Here is a 25,878-nt window from a genome sequence, read left to right as displayed (position 1 = left end):
TTTAAAAAAATCTATTCTGATAAATTTGAAATGTGAAGGAAGCTCTTTCTCCCTAGTTCAGATAGGAATGGTAGTAAAAACCAAATGAAACACTGACTTTGGGATTTCATAGGTCCCCTTTTAATGCACAGTCTTGCATTCCTTAGGGTATCTTATCATCCACATTATAGAGTGACTCCACCCATTGTCCTTAAAATCTGTATAGGAAGTTAATTCACTGTTCTCTTTGACAATGTCTTGATGACTTCTGTATAAAAGAACATTATTATATTTTTTTAACTGAGAGGAGCTGGGCTTTATGAATTCAGCCACCAAGGGCTATTGCTGCCAAAATGTGCTGCTTCCTTATCAGCAACTAACAAGGGCTTCTCCTTGGCACACAAAGATGGTTTTGTTGCATCAGGTTGAACACCTTGAGCTTATTCATTAAAAAGAGGTTTTATCTGTGTGGCTGGGGTAATGTGACACACACACACACACACACACACATGCATGCATTATTCAAGTAATCATTCAAACACAAATGCACGGATTTGCTGAAGAGATCATCTCATCCTAAGAGGGATTTGTCCATTCTTCCACACTGTTACTGAGGCTGTTTCATTTTGTTTCCTGGTCAGCCTCCCTCCAATACCTCATACATGTCATTGGGCCAGAATAGAACCTCTTGTTCAACTCTGGGATGGCAGAGGTCATACTGTTTTCATGTTAACTAAATCATAGCCTGTCTGAAACCCAGATTGCCAGCAGTGTAAATTAAAGCTAGAGGCTCATTTCTGAAGGCCAACTTAAACAAGTGACTGTGTTGATACCTTTAGGCTGACTTCTTGTGAGAATTGCAAGTCACATTGAAATGGAAAGGCTTGACCGGATAAGGTCACCACATTAATACAAATCCGCAAGCAGCCTTCCTTCCTAAGACCCAATACCGCCCTAATCTTTCATTCCTCCACTTTAATGCAATCATAGAACAGGCTTAGTGTTTCCACCTCATTTCAAAATGCTCTCTTACACACATGATGCCTCCTCTGAGACTTTTAATCTTGTAAGAAGTGATAGGATACTCTCCCTCCCACTCTAGGTTCAAAAGCAGGCACTTTCCTCTTTAGGTCACATAGGAAACCTCTGAACTTCTTTAGACAAATCATAATGGTGTCAATTCAAGACAAAGGAATTTGCCAGCGCATATTACATATTAGCGTCTTTCTTTCTTTTTTAATTATTTATTTAAAAATATTTATTTATTCCCTTTTGTTGGCCTTGTTGTTGTAGTTATTATTGTTCTAGTTATATTGTTATCCTCATTGTTGGGTAGGACAGAGAGAAATGGAGAGAGGAGGGGAAGACAGAGAGGGAGAGAGAAAGATAGACACCTACAGACCTGCTTCAACTGCTTGTGAAGCGACTCCCCTGCAGGTGGGGAGCCGGGGGCTCGAACCGGAATCCTTACACTGGTCCTTGCACTTTGTGCCACGTGTGCTTAATCTGCAGGACTACCACCCGACTCCCTCAGTGTGTCTTTCAATAGTCTCGGGGTTTATAGTAACAGATGATACTGAAGTCTCACAAGAGGGCAGGATAGTAAGCATGGTATCTATCCATCATTAAATAGATTTGCTCATGTGCAGAAACCAGACTAAGTTGCTGTAATTAAAAAATATATCATGGAGGTGTTTAGCTCCTCTCTCTCCTCTCCCCTTTTCCCTCGTGTGTCCCATGTCTTGCTTTTTCCATGATGCCCCCCCAACCCCCAGTAATGTGCTCCTCTGGCTAGGTAAGCTGTGTTATAACTACACATTTCCTGTGGTATTTTTAACTTACACTTCTGGCAATAAAGTTTTGTTCTGTTATTCCCAGCCAGTTTGTTTTTGTTCGCTGGTTCATAGTAATCTTCTTTCTTGCTTAGTTCTCCAGATATCCATCCTTTCATAATTTCCAGCTGATGATATTGTGCTTACACACATATTCTTTTTTACCTGTCTAGTTTAGCCTAACTCCTATGGGGGGGGGTGGAGTTTCTCCTGAGTCAAGGGAAACTCAGCATGGAATATGCATTATTGGTATTGTGATTTGACTGGCAGTCAGCTGACACTTAGGGAACCATTTAGTACCTGAATTGGACTAGACATCACTAATGCACACAGCAGATTGATTGCATAGCTTTACTGAATGGATTCTTTATTAATGAGATTCACTATGATTTGCTAAAAAGGTTTTACTGGACAGTGATTTTCTGTCCCTTCACCTTCATCTCTTTATCCCATTTAATCTGTTGAATGGTGTACCATGTTTTGAAAATATATTTCTTTCTCTTGTTTTTTATTTTAAACACCCATGTTCCTTCAGTAGTTGTATGCACACTTAACCAAACACACAAAAATACTGGACTTGAGATATATTAGAAAAGACAGGAACTAAGGAAAATAAATCAAATTCCAAGAAGTTAAGAATATATTTATGAAAGAGAGGAAAGCATTGAATAATAACATCTGACATCTCTAAAAGCCTATTTTTAGATGTAATGGGTCTGTACTAGCAGGAGTTCTAAAACACATGGCACCTATTTGTAAAGAGCATTGCGTTCCTTATGTTGATGTCCTGAGACTTAGAGCTTGCTGAGGTCTGGGGACGTCATCTAGGACTTAGTGAAATCCAGAGGAGAGTGATAAGAATCTCTTCTTTATTATCTAGAAGCCACCAGGCAGAGGAGAATAACTGACACTCATTACAATGAACATTCTCTGGAACATTTTCAAGGTAACACACAGGTAAAGTATTTCAAATTCTGGTCTTCCCCTCAGGAAGCATTTCCCACTATGTAATTTCACAGCTGGTGTGGCAGGAGAATGACAAAAAGAGGAGGGTCTGTAGGTGCTCTGATGATGACAAAGATATGTTCCCATTAGTTTCTTATTTTCTATTTCTCCATTACTGTCCAGTTTTTTTTCATAAATTGCAGAATGTTATATCTCCCCCAAAACAAAACAAAATACCATCTGCTGGGAACCGATATTTCCTTAAACATTTTTCTATATAATATCTTGCTTGACAAGTGAGTCCCAGTCAGATTTTGTCATTTGTGTTCAAAACAAATACTAATTTAGTTGTTTTGTGTAACAGACACCGAAGCAATTCATAAAATTCTGTGGGGTAATTTCATGTGTTGTTCCTGTTGGAGATGACCAGTGATGGTGGAGAGAGGGATCTGTTAGAGGTCTAGGCCCATCATATCTCTGTGGGAATCTCAGATTTCCACAAACAGGGTGGCCACTTTTCATTCCTTCACTTTTTGATAGAGACAGAGGGAAATTAAGAGGGGAGAGGGAAAGATGGAGAGAGAAAGAGAAAGACATGAAACACAGCTTCACTGCTTATAAAGCTTCCCCCCTGCAGGTGGGGCCCAGGGGTAGGAACTCAGGTCTTTGCAGGTGCAGCAATGTCTGGCCCCTGCTTTTTCACAGAAACATGCTGTACAGTGCTTGGATCGTGGTCCATGTAGGAAAATGTGCATGTGCCATCTGAAAGGACCTAGGTTCAAGCTTTTGTTCCCAGCTGCAGGGAGGGAAGCCTAATGAACAGTGTAGCAGTGCTGCAGGTTTCTATCATTTATCTAGCTAGCTAGCTTGCTATTTCCTACTACCAGAGAAAAAGGAAATGATGGCTCTGGGTCTGCATAACTATAACCTTCTCAAAGACCTGTTCTTTTTTTCCTTCTAATTTCCTTTTTTTTTTTCTTCTTTTTATGTTTGGATAGAGAGTGGCGACTGCTAGAGATGGAAAAACAGAGATAATTAGAGAGACCTGTACCATGTCTCCACCATTCGTGAATCCTTCCCCCTGCAGCTGAGGATCTGTGACTTGGACTCAGATTCTTGCATATAGTAACATATACTCTAGCTCCCTACTGTTTCTTTTATAGGCATGAAAGAGTCATTTTATTTTCATGAATAGCTATTTATTAGCCAGCTTAGCTTAAGCATCATATAATTCTCACAGCAAGTGTGCATTTTCTTTAAAAGAATGATAATTTATTCTCATATGTCAAGAGGGAAAATGTTCAGGGTGGTTCCCTGAAACATATGTGGAAATTCATTAATGAATCATATTTAAATGTCATTTGTGTTGCCAGATTATTTACTATGCCTTTGGGAAACTCACTACCAGCACACAGAGTGAGTTTGGTGCATTCTGAGTTGACAAATGCTTCAAAACCTACTATGCACAAGAGATAGTTCCTTTACTTTTGGAAGCTAGATTAATAATTAAAAATAAAACTACCAATTATTGCACCTTTTAAAATCTATTCATATGCCAAATTCTTTTAGTTTTCATGTGATTTTAACTATTTTAAGGGAATGAACACAAATTTGCACACATGGAGAAGCTGGAACACAATGATAAAGCAAGAAATTCACATTTGCGGGGTCGGGTCTATGTGTCATTTGCAAACGTTTAAAGCAAACAATCCTTTATCTTTTCCAGGCTGAGTTTTTCCCTAAAGTAGACATTTTGTTAAGAGAGTGCCAATTGTCATGATGAATGTAACTCCGTTATTTGATGAGTTTGGGAGCTCTAGAAGTACAGTAATAAAGACAATGCTAACAGGAACAGTAGCTACCATTTCTAAACAATTATTATGTATTGGTTTTACTCTACCAGCTGTTGTACAGGTATTATGTCTTTATTTCTTTTAACAATACAACAAAACGCTTACTGTTATTTCTGATTAATCATTGAGAAAATATTGAAAATGAAAGAAATCTTTATGAGTTTAATCAAAGTTAGGATATATAGGAGACCAATTCACTCTTTTGTCTAAACACTTGGATTTCACTGCTGCTAATTCACGCTATTGTCTGACCACACACTCACTGACAGCTAGCTGAGTTTCCATTTTACAATGGACTAATCATCAACGGATTTCATGAACTCTGTCCTGCCAAAGAATAGAAAAGGTGTGTCTGTGTCCAATATGCAACAACTAACTAATCAGTTATGACACATCCTTGCTCAAAGACCATTTGCAAACATTGCCAGTGCTAGTAATTGAGTCTATCTATTGTCAAAGCATGTTCACTTTTAAAATTGTCATGTGTTCTGTATTCCCGCCTTAGATATGTTTCTATAGTACAAAACAAAGACTATCATCTCTCTCTTAAACTGGAAAGCATCGAAGACTATGAATCAGGTAGCTCTCAGAATCAAAATCACTAACTCCACTAGCTCTTCACAAAGACAGAGAAGTGCAGACATTTGTTCATTTTCTTTGGTTGACCTACATATTTGCTCTCTTCTAAATATTTTCCTTGACTTAAGTATTTGTATAGCTAAAAAATTTTTATGAAAGCATTTTAATTTTTTTTAAAAGTCTTCAATTTCACACCTACAAACTAGAAAACATAAAACATAACTTTTCTTTCCGTCATGGTCAACTAACCATTGGAAACTCAATACACTCATTTTTTTTCATCAAAATTCTACTCTCAGCCCCATTCCAGCTAATGGGACTGTCAACATTTATCTTACTCTGAAACTCCACATTCAATCTGTAACTACATTCCACTGACTTTACATTAAACGTGTATCTCAAATTCTACCACCTCTCACCCATTCTAGTATTGCTCTTCTCCATGTGTCACTATTTTCCTTCGCCATGATTGTCTTCATAGCCTCCCCATTGAAGTCCTTACCTCTGCTCAGGCTGAATCACTTAATGGCCAGAAAAATCACCCTTTTAATGAGGTGTCAGGCTATATGCCATTCTTCCTTTCAAAGAACTGCAGTGACTTTCTTCTCACCTCAGTTTCACCCTGAGTTAAAACCAGTGTTGATCCTGGGTTTGTATCCTGACAACAGCTAGCCCCATTATTTCTGATTTGATCCCTTCATCATCTCCCCACCCCACCCCACCCCTTGCTATGTTGCAACCATACTGACCTCTTTGCAGAACATCGAAAAATCCAGGAATGTTTCCACCAAGGGCTGGTCCCATCACTTTTCTCTATATTTTCCTTTTTTTCTGGATCCCTTATACACTATCTCTATTTGCTTATATACAGTCTTCATCCAGATAAAGACTGTACTCTCTCCAATTCCTGCCCCCTTACGCCAATTCTCTAATGTCTGTTTCTTTATAGATCTCATAGCATTTTAACCTACTCTTTGTATTAATATATATATTTTTTGTCTCTCTCTCACCCCACACCCAATGTACAAATCCCACAAGGACAAGCATTTCCTAGTCTTTGTTCTCTGCTTTATCCCTAGCAACTAGAACAATGCCTGAAATATAAGAGATGGTCAGTAAACATCTAATGAAAAACTTAACATAGGAACAATGTAGCTATGCAATATAAATATATCAACACCAGCCTAGCACAAAATTAAGAAGTCTCTTTGGTAATGCTCTTCTGCATTGCCGAACCACTTCATTTCTTATTCAAACATCAGGATATGCTGAGTGGTATACTTAGCTCCAAATCAAAGACTAAAATGCACTTCACTAATTAAAATGATGGATTTTTAATGCAGGTCTTTTTTTTAATTTTTAAAACAACTTCCTTGTATATCTTACTGAAAGTACTTTTCTTAAAAAAAAAGTCTGTTTTCCCCTCCTACTTCCTGGCACACGACTTATATTCATAGTCTCCTGTGGACGTGAATACTCTGTTTTGTATAGCTCTAATACAAGCTCTAATACAATAGTGGCATCAAGGATAACTTGTAACTAGAAGCATGATTCGAGCAGAGATTTATTTTGGGAGTGGGGTTAGATTTTGTTTTTCTCAGTTCATGATTAAAATTAATTTCAAGGTGACCCAAAAATTTATAACGAAGACAATTTCTTCAGGCTACTCAGAGTTGGAGAGAAGCCTAGAAGCTATTTTACTAGCATACTCCTTCTCCACTGAAGCAGCTTCATTTGTTACATTAGAAAGGTTCTTGAACCCACATGGCATTTTCAATAGTTAAAAAATCCTCTGACTAGAAACCTCACTTTATATTAATTCCTTTTCCTTATCTGGCGTGTGAGCATTTTACAAAGCCCAAGTTTAACGACCAAGAATATCCTTCAATCGCCTGGAGAGTTTAAGAGACAGCTTTAGAAAGAAAAACTATTGTCCAATTAATCTATGACTATCTTTAAATATTTAATACTACTTCTAAAAGAAAGATTACCTTACATTTCCTAGGGGTTTCTTTTCAGTCCTTCAGGTTGCCATAGATGTGGGTACTCAGAAGATCCACTCTGCTGCAATTTCTTCAGTAAAAAAAGAGCTTAATTCTCGTACTCACAGACTGGACCCAATGGGATTATGCTCTGACAAACCCCTCCCCTCACCAACATCTGTCCAGTTATTTCTGATATGGGATGCTAAGCTCTCAAAATCATGAAGTTAGGGCTAGGTCTGAGGTACCATATAAGAGTGTAGTCTACAGGGAGTCGGTCGGTAGCACAGCGGGGTAAGCGCAGGTGACGCAAAGCATAAGGACTAGCATAAGGATCATGGTTCGAGCTCGCGGCTCCCCACCTGCAGGGGAGTCACTTCGCAAGCGTTGAAGCAGTTCTGCAGGTGTCTTTCTCTCCCCCTCTCTGTCTTCCCCTCCTGTCTCCATTTCTCTCTGTCCTATCCAACAATGAGGACATCAATAACAACAACAATAATAACTACAACAATAAAACAAGGGCAACAAAAGGAAAATAAATAAATAAATATTTTTAAAAAGATTAAAAGAGTGTAGTCTACTATAGAGAGCTCTCAGAAAGGGCTATCTCTCAGAAGAAGAGATTTGATCATATACACTGACACATAAATCAAGAAAGATTCTTCTTCACATGGCTTCTATGTTTCTCTGAAAGGTGACCAAATACAAACTCTAGAAAATCATCTCTAGGGAGTCGGGCTGTAGCGCAGCGGGTTAAGCGCAGGTGGCGCAAAGCGCAAGGACCGGCATAAGGATCCCGGTTCGAACCCCGGCTCCCCACCTGCAAGGGGAGTCGCTTCACAGGCGGTGAAGCAGGTCTGCAGGTGTCTGTCTTTCTCTCCTCCTCTCTGTCTTCCCCTCCTCTCTCCATTTCTCTCTGTCCTATCCAACAACAACAACAACAATAATAACTACAACAATAAAACAACAAGGGTAACAAAAAGGGAATAAATAAATAAAATAAATATTAAAAAAAAATTAAAAAAAAAGAAAATCATCTCTGTTAGAGATTTAGATGCCATGTGATTTGGAAATAGATGTGAAAATTTGAATTGCCCACAAAGAAAATTATTGTGACTGCAATGAAAAACAGTCATCAGAGAAAACGCCATTTTGAGTTATAAGGTGCCCTTGAACAACAGCCAAAATGGACAAAATATTCAGGCCATAAGGAATGTCCTTAGATATAGCCTCATTAATATGAACTTTGTTCAGTAGCACTGAAAGCACTTTTAATAAATCCATTCATTTAGGGCAATCCTTGTAGAGTAGGCCTTGGCACAATGCAGGGTAGGCAGTTACTGGATTGTCACTCACAGTTCTGTGGTTCTGTGAGCAGAAATTCCCCTGTATGTTTGGTGCTGCTACCAATCCACCTTCCCCTCCCTCACCCGGCATAGCCCCCAGTACATGGATATCTTGTTTAACTTAGAAAACAAGTAAATCTTGAGACACATTTTCCTAGGAAAAAAAAAAAAAGGGGAGGAGGGGCAGCATGTGGTCCTCTGCAATGATTAATAGGAAAGTGATTAGAATTCATCACAAACACAGGAGGAAGCTGAAATTTGAGAGGGCTATTAAGGTACTGTCTGCTGTTTAATCATGCCCCCTTATCAACACATTAACCTTGTTTTCTCTGCTGGCATACTAAGTTTTATAGCAAAATTAGGTCAGAAATTCACATCAGATCTGTCAGATGGTTCACTCCAGCAAGATGCTGGCATGCCACAGATCAGAGTTTTGTTTCAAATAGAAGTGAAGATCGAGGCTTTGTGAGGCTTATTATTATTATTATTATCCTATGTTTTAAGCATGGGAACAATTTCACACTATAGGTGATTTATATCCTAGCTGGAGGGCATTTCAAATATAGGATACTTCTACAAGTTGATAGACTTTACGTGAACAAGGATGCTTCAACATTCAAGTGAAAGAGATACGGGGCATTTCATTATCCTTTGTGCCTCTAAATAAAACAACGGTAGGTAGGAGATGATCTATGGGTAACCATACAGCTGTTCCTGTGGCACTGAATGAACATATCACACATCAAAAATGTATCTCAACAACTGTACTTAATTTCTAGAAAGTCTTCTGCTGTAAACCATGAGTATGATTTCAGAATCCAGATCTAGAGATGATTTATAGGACTGTTAACATTCTCTACCCAGAGCTTTCTATGTAACTATGTCTTCAAGTGATCATTTAAAATATTAACAAATTCAAACCTTACTATTGTCACCATGTGCTTTTTTTCTTTTAAGTAACCATGCTTTAAACTTATATGAAAAGGAAATATTATCTTTATGCTCAGTTTATTTTGTTTTCCTCCATCGTGAGCTACTGTGATATTTTGCTCCTCTCTAAGAAAAATACTAAAGCTATCACTAGAACTTGCTTCCAACTATGTATGTATATATGTAAATGTACCTTTTAAAGTAACTGTAGATAATCTAATTCCATTTCTGACTGTCACTTTTAAAGAGGAAATATAACCTCATATAGATCCCCTGAGGGCATCCACAGGGAATAGAGACATTCCTAATAAGCCTAAGTAGTCCTTTGTGTCAGAACCACTTTGCTAAAGTTGAGAGCTGTCTTCCAGATATGTGGTGTTTAGGAGAATTTCACTAATGTAGCATTTGTCTCATTAGAAAAAAAAAATTCACCCCTTTCCTATAATATAAAACATACTCAGAAAGACAAGTGCTGGTAATAAATTTCCTTTTTGCCTTTTATGTGAGGTAGTTCCTATATTGTTTGCAAAATACTATGAATGATACTGAAATTAGACAGTGTCACAGCAAATTTCAGAATCCATAAAAGAATAAAGCTGAATGTCTGGTAGAGCAACAGACTCATGAATCTGAGATTCCAGCTTCAATCACCAGCACTGCATGTCACAGAATGGTGCTCTAGCCTGCCTCTGTGTCTCTCTTTCTGTCTCCCGTGAAACTCTCTCTGTGTCTCATATATGATGATTAAAGTGAATTATTTACAACAAAATGGAGCAGAAACCTCAATCATCAAGTAGGTGTCAGATATATATCTGATGATCTTTTGATTACCCAACAGCCTCAGAAAATATCCTTGCAGACATTGAATTTGCATGTAGTGAACTTGTATATTCACATGTACTGCCTTACAGGGCGTAGCCAGACTGCTGTATTTGGTCAGTGTCCACCTGTACTTGGTGCCTAAGTGCACTGATGATTCAATAAACCTCTCAGCCCCTTTTGATAAATCTTTCTCGCCACCCTCATGCGCGACAATGTAGGGATTTGTAACACATATATCTCTCAAGAGAGGTCATTTGTTTGAAGCTGTAGCTTTTGTGTATTTGTTTCCTCACAGACTTTTTAATACAAAGTAAATCTCATTTAACAGTGCTTGCGCAAAGCCATTAGAGTTTAAAACAGCAGAAATGATGAGCCACTGAAATATTTTTTTTTTCATTCCCCATTAAGTTTACTCTTAACTTTTTCTCCTTCCTCACCATATATGTGTATGGAAAGAGAGGGGTGAGGGGAGAGGGAGAGGGAGAGGGAGAGGGAGAGGGAGAGGGAGAGGGAGAGGGAGAGGGATGAGGGAGAGGGAGAGGGAGAGGGAGAGGGAGAGGGATGAGGGAAAGGGATGAGGGAGAGGGAGAGGGTTGAGGGAGAGGGATGAGGGAGAGGGAGAGGGAGAGACTGGTCTTAAAAACATTAACAGTAGCACTATTTATTTATTTTGAATTTTTATTATAAAATATTTTTTTAAGTAACATGCCCTTTGAGGTACTGAAGTGAAAGTATAAGAAAGTTGTGAGGAGGGTCTCAAGTTCATGTGGAAATGAAGTATTGGGCTCAGAAAGTGTAAGGGACTTAGAGCACTAAGCAAGTGATGAGGATATTTTTCTAAGAGTTCAGTGTTTTGAACATCTCAGCTTTAGCACAAAAGGCATTTCAGCACATATGTGATCCAGAAGGTCAATCATACAAAATCCCATTTCCATTTTTTTATGCAATCCTTGGCATCTGTGAATTTCTGAAATTGCAACTGGCACATTTCACAGAGAATTAGCGTCAGCGTCCTTTCAAGGTCAAACATGCCCCCTCTTTAATTTTCAGCACTAGTATTCTATATATTGAATCATAACATCTATTTAAAAAAGGCATCCGGCAGACATGTTAAAAAATTTTAACTGATTGGACTGTGTTCATTAATGTCACCTTGCATTTTCTCTGTGACTTGACATAAATTGCATGCTAAAAATATGAAAATCTGTGTTGAACTGTAATGTGGGGATTTTCCTTCTGTCACTATCTCTACAACCTCCAATTGCTTTTGAAAGTGGAATCTTGCTATGGAGATTTGGAAAATATTAAAAATGTATTTTGCTATTAGGATAGTTGAAGCAATTTCAAAAATGTACTATGAGAAGTGTGTGTTGTGTGTGTGTGTGTGTGTGTGTGTGTGTGTGTGATTTCACTAGCACCACAGGATAACAGTTGTTAAATGAATAAAGTAACATTGAATTTGGACACAAAAATGACAATAAAGATGGGATAACTTGAGATGTTCACAGTTAGGTCAATCACAAAGCCATAAAGGAGAGGTTCTCAGCCTCCTCTTCATGTACAACCAGGATCCTTGCTCTGGTCATTGCACTTCCTACTATGTGAACTTAACCCTGTGCTCCCCCCTCCCTGGGCCCTCCTCTAGACTTTGTAATTTCACTGAATGAAAACTTTTTTTTTTCATGTTCAAGTAAAAAACAAATGGAACACTTCTATAATTACCACAAAGTGACAATAAACCTAACAATAATACAAAGCAACACTAAGAACCTTTTACTTTCTTCTCACATTCTTAATTCCATCTCATCAGTTAGACAATTTTGATAATATCAATAATTTGATCATTCTGTGGTATCTTTTGGCTGCTACCTTAAACCAAACTACAATCATGTCTTACCTAGAATCTTGCAAAAGTTTCCTTTCTGAATGTCATATATATAGTCACAGTACTTGCATCTTCTCACTCAGTATAATCAAGCAGTATTTGTAAAATGTTCAGTTAGGACATGTCACACTTCTGGTTAAAAAAAATTAGTGATTGTTCTTCTCCTTCAGGATAAAACACAGGAGCTCAGAGAGTCAGGCGGTTGTGCAGCAGGTTAAGCGCACATGGCGCAAAGCACAAGGATCAGCGTAAGGATCCTGGTTCCAGCCCCCGGCTCCCCACCTGCAGGGGAGTCGCTTCACAGGCAGTAAAGCAGGTCTGCAGGTGTCTATCTTTCTCTCCCCCTCTCTGTCTTCCCCTCCACTCTTGATTTCTCTCTGTCCTATCCAACAACAACAACATCAATGGCAACAATAACAATAAAGACAACAGGGCAACAAAATGGGGGAAAAAAAAGAAAGCAAAAAATTTCATACCCAACACTGTAGGCTGCTTAGTTATGTTTCTTCATTATCATATAGGACAAGACTAATGCTTTCCTTTGTAGGAAGGGGAGATGCAGAAACCAGTATCTTAAAGTCATTTGGGACTTTTCCAATTCAATGTGTCTTCTGAACCATTTTTACTCTTTTACTCTTATGCTTTGAAACATGATTCTAAGAAGATATTTCACAAATGTAAGAAGAGCTAACCCAAAGTTCACAAAACTAAATTTCCTGAAACTCACTATATGACATACCTTAATACCTTAATTTAATCTCCTGTTCCTTTTTTTTTTTTTTGAATTTCCAGGCGATGGTTGCATTTGACAATAAACCACTTAATATTATCACTTCTTGTTATCCTAATATATGGGGAAGTTTTTAAATATAGAACTTTTCTATAGAGTACTTGTAAAACAAAGACACTAACAGTATAGTTAAAAAAAACATACTGAGAAGCATTGTAAAATCTAAAGGAAGCATTTTCAAATAAATCTGTGTATAAACTTAGAGAAGTAATAATTTGCTTGGTTTTTATATCAAATTTGTGACATTTATAATTGAAGATATTTTAGAAATCATGTTCATCTTTTTAATTTTATAAGATCCAGACTCATAAGATTAAAAATACTCAAGCGTATACAAAAGTCTCTCAGAAGTTCTTCTGTTGAAAAGGATGAAACTGTCATATGAAAGGGTAGTCAGTGTCTCTTAGAAAGGAATATACCACAGCACCTGGAAACTAGCAGTCATCAACAACAAATTAACTAATGGAGAGATAGATACATACAGCTGTAAAAGTGTGTACTAAGTATGAAATTTTAGAAATACTTTTATAATTACTTAATAGAATAGTCCAGAGAACAGAGACTTTAACTTTAAAAATAATCCTTTACCAAGTATCTACTTTGTCTTCCTAAATCTTTCTCTCAGTTCCTCACTTTCCCCATCCTCTTATACAAAATGGTTTGCTATTAAGTAGTTGGCATAATGCATTTTACCTACTTTCTTTATAAGAATGGGTAATTAATCTGAACAGTATATTTTCCTTAATAGCATAATAGCCACATAGAGTAAGCAAAGATAGTAATGCCAGATTACATGGGGAATTCCTTAATAGCTATCAGAACAGCTTAACTATTATTACTCAGTTATCTAGCTAACTAATATAGATGGACATTCTAAATTCAAAGTCATTTTTACTTAGTAAGAGCACTTCTTTGAAGAAAAAGAACTTCATCAACTATAACATATCTCTAACTATACTCTAGAAAACACACACAGTAAAACTAATATGATTTAAAAAAAATCCAAAGATGTGCACTCTTTCTTCTGTTTTTGTCTCAGTGCCCTAGAAATTTGACTCTCCATTTGGCTGTCACAATCTGAGGTTGCTTGTTTGTACAGCATGAAATTCTTATCTTTTGAACAAACCTGGGCAGTTGGTACCAGACAAAAGATATAATAGCCATAAAATTATGCATAGTGAGAACACATTGAGGGTCCACCTGCCCTTAGAGACTCCCTTAACTCTCCTTATTGATGAGTCTTTTCATGAGCCAAGAAAAAATGAACTCTATTATAAGGTAAGAACAATAAACAAAGGCCACTGAAGAATTTAGACAAGTGGAGAATTTAGTCAAACATGGACTATCAATTGTTCCTGTGTGCCTTTATGCTTTTTAATCAAGAGATTGTTTAGTAGATTAGTAGATGCTTTCTATTCAGAGTAAACCAAATTCTTTCCCCATCCCATCTGCACCTCCATATGCACAACATACAAGTAAATAGCTTTTGCTAAGGCAAAGATTCTGTTGGTAGGATGGATTCTGTTTCTATTATAGTCGACATCTCATAAAGGCAAACTTAGACTAGGCCACCTTGACCAGGTGACATAAGAGCCTTTGCAGAATTATGGCAATTCACAGAGGGGACCAGACTCAAGATAGTTTTTTTTTTTTTTTTTTTTTTGTATTTACCGTTTTATTGCTTCTTCTTGTCTTCGACGCTTTTCATTCTTCTCCTTCAGGTAGGCCAGGTTTGTTTCATTTCTCAGACGATCGTTCTCACGAGCAATATCTGATGCATTCTGAATAACCAAGCCATCATAGGCCTTCATGCCCATATCCTCAATATACTGGAGAAAAACTTCCAAGGGGTCTCCATCAGGATTGGAGCTCATCATCTTGGAGGAGATCATGTAAAAGATGAACACTTCCTGTAGGATGAAGCATATTAGAGTTTTTTAAAAATAGATATAGAGAGAAATTGAGAGAGAAGGTAGAGATAAGGAGAGAAAGAGACACCTGAAGCACTGCTTCACCATTTGTGAAGCTTCCCTGAAGGTAGGAACCAGAGGTTTGAACACAGGTCCTTGCATACAGTAATGAGTATACTCTGCCAGGTGCCTCACCACCAGGTCCCCACATTGGATCTTAACAAGGGAGACGATGGCAACAACGTATTTCAATCCTCCTTAATATTTTTCTCAGTTCAAAACTACAATCATTATACTTTGGACGCAACATCTCATTAGACTTCATAGTCAGAAATGTAAAGGCAAATGAACATTTTTCAGAGAAACAAATACACCATCTCACCTTGAATGATCAGGGATGCATAGGAATATCATATGCAAAGATAAACATTTGATTCCATAATTAGCCATGATTTTGTGATGAGGGTGCTAGTTTAATTTTGATTTTATGGCTGTGGAGGCTTCACAGTTCTGGGGTGACTTTTTCAGAGAGAGAGAGAAAACTTAACCCAGCTTGTGTTGTGGCAATACTTAAAGCTGGGTTGCAGACATGGATGGATCCCTATTTGGTTACATGATTTTGCATTTTTAGAATGGTGATCTTGGGCTGGAAGGACAGTTCAACTTAGAGGGTTGTTTACTTTGCCATGAGTGCAACTCAGGTTTGAGTCCCACAGACACCACCTAGGAGGAAGTTTCAGTGCTGTGGTGTCTTTTCTTCCCTTTGTCTCTATCTGTCTGAAAGAGTAAGCATGAAGTGGTAAATCCCCAACAGTTAAGTGTGATTAGTTAAATAATTAATTAATTAAATGTGGTCTCACATCAATAAGATAAATCAGATCCAAGCTCCAGTTATTTAGGTGATCGCAGAGAGATCTCTGTTCAGTCTCAAGTAAATAGCTGGGATTAGGGAAACAGAAGATCAGTTATGCAGAGGGCTGTCATGCCTCTCGGGCTTCCAGTTTCCAGAAACCCTATCACGTATCATTAATAGGAAACCTATTAATCCAAAACTTAATAGTATGTGGTTAAAATTTCTTATCTAATAGTATATATCCCAGTGTATACATATATATATATATATATATGTAATACATATATTCCAGTAGTGACAACTGAGATTAGCATTGTTCTCAGAAAATTTAAAACCCAAGTCTCAAGAAAGGATTAAAGAGAAAACAAAACTGAATCAGAGACAAACACATAGAACTTTTTATTAATAAATGTTACCCTCACTTATAAAAGTATGGTAGCAGTATTACCTAGCTCCTTCCCTCTCAATATCTCTCTGCCTCTATCCAATAACCACACGAAATATTACAAAAATAGTAAAAGGCTGGGAACACCCCATTTAACACATATGCTGTAAGAAGTTAGGACAGGGGTTTAAACCGCTGGCCTCCATCTGCATGGGGAAAGTTTCTCCAGTGGTGAAACAGTGCTACTGGTATCTCTCTTTCTCTCTCCCTCTCTATCTCCCACTTTCTTCTTGATTTCTTTGTGACTCCATCAAATAAATAAATAAATAAATATTAAAAGTCAAAATCAAGTAACAAGTAACATGAAAAAGCTGGCCACTTCAATGTGATAAATTACCAATACAACTTCACTTTCATCAAAGATTCAGAAAATCACTTTGAAAATGCCAGCTTATTGAATGCAGAAATCCTAGACGTTCATTTATGTCACTAAAACTCATTTTTATTCTGGGTTTTTGCAAGTATAATCATGTTCCATAACCTGGATTGTAACTATGGAAACTTCATTTCTTATGAGAATTTATTAACATTTCAGCTGCTAGTCAATCTATATACATTATTTGAATGCCACACTGAATTTAAGGATTTATACCCCAAAGTGTAAGAAATTGTTGAGTATTTTAACAAATTCTCTTGGTGTGTCTTGAGAAAGGATACTATCAACATAGGCTTACAGGGCTAGCTGATGAAATTATTTATTATTCAATTGAATCACAATATTTTGTCATTATAAGTTGTATTATGTTTAGTTTGACTTTAAGCCATAATGGGTTAGCAAATTAAATGACCTTTTAATTTCAACTCTCAAAGGTAATTGAATTGTCATTTAATATGAAGCCATCAGATTAGATCCCTAGGTGTTGGACATATGAAAGATTAATAAATTGCTGTTATAAATCATTATAGGTTTTGAGAAAATGCATAAGATATGATCTTCAGAAACCAAAAACATTATTATTATTATTGTTGGAAAGTCACTTTACGCAAGAGTTTCATTGATGATTTGAGTGTAGTTGCTTTCCATCGAAAAGTTCATCACAAAAAGTGAGCCTTGAGAAAAAGAGATCTGCATAACTTTATGGCAAGTAACTTTACGGCAAGTAACTTTACGATAGCGAAGTAAACTAAGTAAGCATCACAACTATTCTAAAGATAACACCTCAGGGTGAAAGAATAGCACATCTACTCTGCTCTTCAGCAAAACTATATTTCTTGTACCTCTGTTCTATTCCTACTACATAGGAAGCTAAAACTCCTGGCCTTAGCTCTACTAGACACCCAGTGGAAACTTTGGTGAGCATAGCCATGTTGGAATTAAATTTCCACAGTAACATACCATTGAGGCAGATTATGTGCCAAAACAGATCCATCATCCATTACCCATCACAGATGTCATTATCTAGACCCTAGACAGAGCACACAGTCTTCTTCAGACTTAAACCCCTGCCCACAGCAAGCTTTTGCTACTGACAAATCACAACTCTAAGGTTTTTGTTTACACCCAAACTAAAATGAAGACCCCCTACTCACAGGAGAGAAGAGAGGAAATGATTCACATTGTTGTACCAAGACAAAACTTTAAAGAAACCACCAATTAAATAGATTTATGTAAGCTTGTTGAACTGTACATCAAAGCTATGATCTTGGGGGCTGGATGATGGTGCACACAGCATAAAGCTCAAGGACCCAACCAAGGGTCCCAGTGTGAGCCACTGGCTCCCCACCTTCAGAGGAGGTTGCTTCACTAGTGATGAAGCAGGTCTGCAGGTATCTATCTTTCTTATTTCCTCTTTATCTTCCCTTCCCCTCTTAATTTATATCTGTCTTGGCTGGGAGTATGGATGGACCTGTTAACGCCCATGTTCAGCGGGGAAGCAATTACCGAAGCCAGACCTTCCACCTTCTGCATCCCATAATGACCCTGGGTCCATACTCTCAGAGGGTTAAAGAATAGGAAAGCTATCAGGGGATGGGAAGGGATATGGAGCTCTGGTGGTGGAAATTGTACCCCTCTTTTCCTGTGGTTTTGTCAGTGCTTTCATTTTATAAATAAATAAAATAAATAAATATTTATTTATAAATAAATTAAATAAATTAAAATAAATTAAATAAAATAAATTTTATAAATAAATAAAATAAATAAAGTGGAAAACACTTCAAAATTAGAGAAAACGTGAGAGAAGTTATGACAAAAATTAAACAATAAAGACTACAGGATCTGAATTAAAAATCATAGCAGAAAGCATCCAATAGCACAGCTATATACAAGATACTGGGTACTGTACAGAAAACCCTAACAAAAGGACTTTTCAAAGTTAACCCAGTTACCAAATAATGTGATGATAACATTAACTATCTATTATCTTTTTGAACCCTAAGACAGCAGGAACCTCACATCTCCACTATAGAGCCTCTACTTCCCCCAGTCCTGGAACCCTTGGATAGGGCCCACTTTCCTGTATGCCTCTCCCAATCCATATCAAATAATATTGCATCTGCCGATCACAACCTAATCAACACAACGATTGCCACCTCAACATGCTTCACTCCAGACTGTGTCCAGAGACTTCACGTGTGGAATGACAATCCTTCAGCTTCATTACTCTGGTGAGACCTTTCCTTTCATAGTATACTCTAATTCCATCTCAGGTGGTTCACTTTCTAACAAAGTCCCAAAACCTAGATATACACCAGTTTCTGTATGAGAGAGTATATGTTCACAAGTATCCATAAACTACTGGAAAATATATACCTGAAAGCAGAAGTACACTAGAGTTTGCAATGAGTATCCCCCTAACACTTCCTCTCCACTATTTCAAGCTTTGGGTCCATGATTGCTCAACAATTTGTTTGGCTTTGTATGTTAACTCTCTTTTTCAGTCACCAGGTTCCAGATGTCATCAGGATGCTGGCCAGGCTTCCCTGGACTGAAGACCCCACCAATATGTCCTGGAGCTCCGCTTCCCCAGAGACCCACCCTGCTAGGGAAAGAGAGAGGCAGACTGGGAGTATGGACCAACCAGTCAACGCCCATGTTCAGCGGGGAAGCAATTACAGAAGCCAGACCTTCCACCTTCTGCAACCCACAATGACCCTGGGTCCATGCTCCCAGAGGGATAAAGAATGGGAAAGCTATCAGGGGAGGGGATGGGATATGGAGATTGGGTGGTGGGAATTGTGTGGAGTTGTACCCCTCCTACCCTATGGTTTTGTTAATTAATCCTTTCTTAAATAAAAAAAATCATAGCAGAATGACATACCAACCAAAATATAGGAAAGCCAAGGTTTTAAGTGGTTATTGGGAGGCTATGACTATGGAAACCATGAAGAAAATTCAGAAAAACAAACAAACAAATAAAAAACAAGGCAAAACAAATATAGAAAATATAGGAGAGATATGAGGCAACCTAAAGAGGAATAACTATAACTAAAGTTCCCAACATAGGAGTGTCAAAAGCAGAGTGTAAAAGGGAAAATTTCTTTATTTGTTTTGAAGAAATATTAGCTAGTATTATTCCCCAAAGTGAATAAGGAGACAGACTCTAACATCCAGGAAGCTCTGAGACTTTCAAACTAAATAAATTCAAACATAAATTGACCATGACATATAATAATTAAATTGGCAAAAAAAAAATCTAAGTGAATGATAGAATATAAAAGAAGTAGAGGAAAAGGAAAGATTCAATTATAAAGGAACTTGCCTCCCTTAAGAGTATCAGCTGATTTCTCTGTAGAGACACTGAAGGCCATAAAGGACTATCTGTATATAGTTAACATTTGGAGTTGGAAAGACCTCCATGTAAGAATACTCTCCTCTGACTACAGTTTCATTCAGGTTGAGAATAGTCATGAGGTGTTTTCCAGTCAACAATAGTTAAAAAAAAAAAAAAAGAACTTCATGTACGTGGCTGAATGGTAGTACACCCAGAAGAGAACAAATAATTACCAGGTGTGAGAACCTAGGTTTAAGTACACCATCTACACCTGTGGGGCGGAGTGAGGAAGACAGAAAGCTTCTTTCTTCCCACTCAACCCCAACATTCTTTCTCTATCAGAAAAAAAAAAGGAAAAGAAAATGATCACCAAGAATAGTAGAATGGTCCTGCAGGTACTGAGCCCCATTGAGAATATTCGTGGTTAAAAAAGAAGAAGAAGGAGGAGGAGGAGGAGGAGGAGGAGGAGGAGGAGGAGGAGGAGGAGGAGGAGGAGGAGGAGAAGGAGAAGAAGGAGAAGAAGGAGAAGAAGAAGAAAGAGAAGAAGAAGAAGAAGAAGAAGAAGAAGAAGAAGAAGAAGAAGAAGAAGAAGAAGAAGAAGAAGAAGAAGAAGAAGAAGAAGAAAGCAGAAGGGAAGAGTTATTATACTATAATTACAATATAATATAAGATATTATAATACCAAAGTTTCCTCCATTGTAGTGGAAGCTGGATTCAAACCTAGGTTGCTTGAAAGGCAAGCAGGCAAACTCCCACATGAGCTACCTTGATGCTAACCTCTTCAGATAATATTTTAAATGACATAAACACACACACACACACACACACACACACACACACACACACACACACACACTGACATTCCCTCCTAGTTGATCTCAGATTAATGCACGCATTATCTGTGACGAGAAAGTAGGGAGGGGTGAGGGGGACTAGGCACACAACAGTATGCAACGACCCTGCTTCAAGCCCCTGGTTCCCACTCGTAGGAGAAAAGCTTCATGAGTGGTGAAGCAGAGCTGTAGGTGTCTGTCTCTCTGTCTCCCTCTCATTCTCCTCCTCGCTTCTCAATCTCTCCCTGTCTCTATCCAATCATGTTTTTTTAATTATAAAAAAAAGTGAGTGAAGAAATTTCTGCATTTCTACAGGTAGTCCTTTTTTTTTTTTCCCCTCTAGGGTTATTGCTGGGGCTCAGTGCCTGCACCATGAATCCACTGATCCTGGAGGCCTTTTTTTTTTTTTTTTTTTCCCCTTTTGTTGCCCTGGTTGTTGTAGCCTTGTTGTGGTTATTATTGTTGTTGTTGATGTCGTTCGTTGTTGGATAGGACAGAGAGAAATAAAGAGAGGAGGGGAAGACAGATAGAGGGAGAGAAAGATAGACACCTGCAGACCTGCTTCACCGCCTGCGGAAGTGACTCCCCTGCAGGTGGGGAGCCAGGGGCTCCAACCTGTATGCTTAGGCTGGTCCTTGCATTTTGTGCCACGTGAGCTTAACCTGCTACGCTACCGCCTGACCCCTCAGGTAGTCCTTTTATTTGAACAAGAATTTCCCTGCATTTACTGCTCAGAAAAAAATTAGGCATCAGTCCCCTCACCACTAAGCAGAGCATAGGCTGAAACCACCATTCCTGGTCTTTGTTCACTAGGCAGATATGATTTCTTCAGAGTGTTCAACATTCAAATATTGCAAGATTTGCATGAAAGCGTTCCTTTTTCTTAGAGGTTGCTCTCGAAAATTTTTAAATGTTTTCCAGAGACTCTCCTGGGAAAGCACCTAACTGACTGAGTTCAATATTCCCTGTGCAAATCAGAGAAAAGTTCACATCTTTACATAAGCATTCTTCTACCTCAGGCTTCCTCATTCTCAAGAACCTCATTTTTGGTTTAATTCTTGAAACACCGTATTCAGTATCATCCCATTTCCAGTACAGCCCTCAGCTACTAGTTTACATCCAACTGGGTATTTAATTACTCGGATTTATATTATATAGTTTTTCTTTGTCTTTTCTCACTATTTGCTGTTGACCACACCCTTCACAGAGATTACTGTTTATGATACTGACACTGTCCAAGTGTCACTTCACTCAACTGAGAAGCAACAACCTAAACTTGTAGGATTCAGATTCTATTTATAACACCAAGTATTCCACTTGTCATTGAGCTAGCAATTTATTGTCTTTTGTGTAAAAACACCACTGTCTCTTCATAATGGTGAGCCCAGACCTGAAGGCAGTGTTATATTTCTTCAGATTTTCTTCTACTTAAGTATGAATAGTACATTTACAAGTAGAACATAAAATGACCATAAGAATATCTACCTGGGGTACATAGAAATGTATTTAAAAAAAAAATCTCACTTCCTTTTTTTCTCTGTCTGTAGTTAACCACTGCTTGTATCCCAAAAATACCTCAAGAAGCACTACAGAGATACAAGTATTAAGGCTAGAAGTACTTGGGGTTCTTTTCTACGAAAGATCTACAAGTAATAATTAATATATACATATGTATACATGCATGTGTGTGTGTGTGTAGTAAATCAAGGAATCCATTATTATGGGTTCAGATTATCAGAGGCTCTATAATGTGAAGTTAGTTGGTTTTAAGATTAGGTTCTTTCACAATGTAGAGGATTTTTGATGAATTATAAACTACTGTTAAAGATGTGTGAAATAAATACTCAATATGTCCTGTTGCCATGCTTGTTTTAGAACATTTCTCTCCTTTTCATCAAAGTCTGGAGGCACTCTTCCTTTGGTATAAGTCAGTGCACTGTGGCAGCTACCACTGGTACCAGAGAAACGATTCAGATATGTGCACAGACGCTCCAAAACAGGCTTTATATGGGTTATCCACCACTGTTTACCTAAAGGAGAAATATCTGAGTATACCAGTATCATCCCAAGGAATCCATCCACTAACCTTCAAGAATGTTGCACTTTTATAATCATTTATTTATTTACATTTTTATATAAGTATTATTAAAATGCTTAGCCTCTCTGAAGTGCAGATGGTTTCAGTCCAAACTTGAGTTTTCCAAGGTATAAATAGTCATGAGAACATAATTAATCTAGGTATTCTCCATGTAGACTTGGTCCAGAGACAACTACTCTCCAACACTTGAAAGTTTTGTAAGAAACTTCTTAAATTTTAGGTCACAGAGAATCATGTAGGATTATGTTAGAGCTTAAAATAAGGGGAAGTCTATTATGTACTATTTTTTTTCCGCAATTCTATTTGTGATCATTAGGAAAAAATGCATACAAGAGACTAAATTATCTGGTGAAAACCTTAGATATTCTACCTTCATTTCATTTTTATATTCTTCATTTTATTTGCATGTGAAAAAGTTTTCTAGTCTCCACCCTTTATTTCTGAGGGTTTCAAACCACACCTGTGAAGCTTCAAGTAAGCTATCTGAATTTTGGTTGTTAATCTTCTTTATTTTCCCTCAACCCCAATCATTGAAACCTCTGCAATAAAGTATCCTAATTTGTTTAGTAGTATTGATTCATCCATATGATAATATTGACATTATATATTCTTTATTCAGCAGGAGAGAATAATCTTTAAAATCATGACATGAACCTAGACTGATCTGGAAAACACAGTGTGAAAACGTTACTGCTTAAGCAATCAGGCTTCCTATATAGTTGTGAATGTATCTGCAAATTAATACCTTAAATGCACTGACTTTCTGCGGGACCAAATCAGAGTAGATTGCCTAGTTATAATCCACATCCCATGTAAACCATATCAAAATTGTTTTTCAGATACAATTTTGAAATATGTCAAAATAAATCCTTTAATTTAACTTTGATTATGCCTGAAATCCTACCCGCAACCCCACAAATGGTCATGCTCATTTTCTCAGTCTCACTGTCATCAAAATGCAGCTGTTCTGCCCCAAATTGGAAATGTTAAGAGTTAAAAACCAAAAGAGCTTATGGAAGCAACTACAAAGACACTGATTGCTTTTTATTTTTTTTTTCTCAGAAAGCAGATTACTTTGTAGTAAGTTTTTCTCCACTATCTCCCTTACCAAAATGGGTAAAATATGTACACATAATACTAATGTAGTATCATCCCCAAATCAGCTATTTCCTCCCAATTCCCAGGTTGCCATGGTGCTGTGAATCCATGGACTAGTAGTGAGCTTGCATATCCTACTAATATTAAGAAATCACACAGAATTTCAGTGGTTGAGCTACTTCTTTGAGCCTTTGCCCAAATCCTTCAGACACTTACAAGGCAATGTTTGCCAAATAGATATTTTCAGTATAATAAATTGTTAACTGGAACTATAATAGAATCCTTCTCATTGAAATGAATGTCTGACATTTTTTTAAAAAAATAATAGGCAATATTCTTGTCTTTAAGATTTTTATCTTTTTTTCTCTAAACTTTAAAGATTTGTCAAGTCTGGGCTTCTTGATAATCTCTTCAAAAGTTGTAATTTTTTTTTCTCAGCTCTGCTTACATTAATTTCTAACTGCCAGTGGCCTTTGCAGACTCTTATTCTTTGCTGAGATGGCAAATATATGTTATACATTCCACCAAAGGAACTTTAATTAAGTTTGGCATTTTTAACTCATATTTTCTTAGTAGTGATTTTCTTAACTACCACTTAAAATATAGGAAATAAGTTGAAGTGTCTTTTAAATGTGAAAAATTAAAAGGGAAATACATTTTCACTCTTGCTAACATTATTACATACTACTTAGTTATAAATTCTTGTATCTCAAAAAATGTCAGAATCAACATTATGTAGCCTCCTCAATGAGACTAGCTTACTTGAAGGCTACATTTCAGGTGGGGTGGTATCCAGGTCTCTGTGACCAGAACAACTTTATCATTTCTAATGAGAATGAACAATATTACTTCCTAAATAATCCTTTCAGTTAAAAAATAAGCCACATTTCTTGTCCTACAAATATTACTACAAATAGTATCAGGGAAAAAATAGAATAGAGATTTCCTAAAATATAAACATGAGTCCCAAGTCAAACAAGTCTACCTAAAGTTTTATATAAAATGATGATACGAGTGAAATCTTTCTGATAATAAGTAACATTAAAATATGTTTTTCTTAAAAAGGTTTAACTTTCACCCATCAGCAAGCAACTGTCTCAGTTTTATTGTATGACTGATAGCTTTAAAACAATTCTCACTGTGTCTTCTTTGGAATACACAGAATTGGGCTAGTCCAAGTGTGCTGGAAGATTATTGTAAAATATTTATATTATGGAGCAGCAGATAAGTAGCTGCCATGCACAACGGGAATTTCAATTAACACCCTGGAAAATATTTTCAATGCTTTTAATAATTCAACATGACTTATTTTACCAATGAAACTCAGTTTAACCATTTCTGTGGTCAGGCAACTAAGTGGGTGAAGAAACAGTATGAGGTTCATCAAAGCCCTGGATGCCTTTGCTGTGGCTGTATTTCTGCTTCACCTACTAAGACATGCAAACTTCAGCATTAAGTATCCCCACCTCGAATCCATCCCATTTCATAACCAGATTGCTTGATCTCTTTAGTGCTGAATTCAATTAGCATGCTTTGAGAATCTGGGAAAAAAATGAGATACATACCCAAAGGTAAGTCCCCAGGGAGCGCTAAGTGTAATAATCAGAAGGTGACTTGTGTCTGGCAGAGCCCTCTCTGACCGTGGCTCTTAGGGCAGTTCGGTAGAAGTGATCCAGCACCATAAGAAATAGACTTGTAGTTCAGCTCAGTTTGTCTTCAGTTAAAGTGCATTGTATCTGAACAGGAAAAGTATCCACTCCCAGATTCTTCATCACTACAGATCACTGCATTCCTGCCATTCTTCCTGTCACATAAAATGGCATTGAAAGTTTGCTAGGAGGATGAGGTGGCAGGAGACAGGTGCTTTCTTCCTGAAATCGACATTCAGAGAAAAGAGGGCATGGCTAATGGGTGGGGATGAACACACAGCCCCTCTCCTTCCAGGTCCAGCAAGGAAGAAATGGAATGATTTTACCCACTTTGCTACA

The 25,878-nt window shown here is 37.4% G+C and overlaps 1 protein-coding gene across 1 annotated transcript in view; it reads right to left on the bottom strand.

Moving 5' to 3' along the window:
* The window catches only part of NYAP2 (neuronal tyrosine-phosphorylated phosphoinositide-3-kinase adaptor 2), a 311,899-nt gene extending 286,244 nt beyond the window's left edge, over positions 1-25,655 (bottom strand). The window contains exons 1-2 of the mRNA XM_060193685.1: positions 25,456-25,655; positions 14,612-14,850 (exon numbers count right to left, since the gene is read on the bottom strand). Coding sequence (XP_060049668.1) covers positions 14,612-14,832 — 221 coding nt within the window. The 5' untranslated portion in view covers positions 14,833-14,850; positions 25,456-25,655. The remainder of the gene's footprint in view (positions 1-14,611; positions 14,851-25,455) is intronic.
* Between the last annotated feature and the right edge of the window lie 223 nt (positions 25,656-25,878).

This window comes from Erinaceus europaeus, chromosome 7 (genome assembly GCF_950295315.1).
Source record: "Erinaceus europaeus chromosome 7, mEriEur2.1, whole genome shotgun sequence".
Lineage (NCBI taxonomy): Eukaryota > Metazoa > Chordata > Mammalia > Eulipotyphla > Erinaceidae > Erinaceus > Erinaceus europaeus.
The sequence above is the reverse complement of the archived record's forward strand: the minus strand, read 5'-3'. Positions and strand labels throughout refer to the sequence as shown.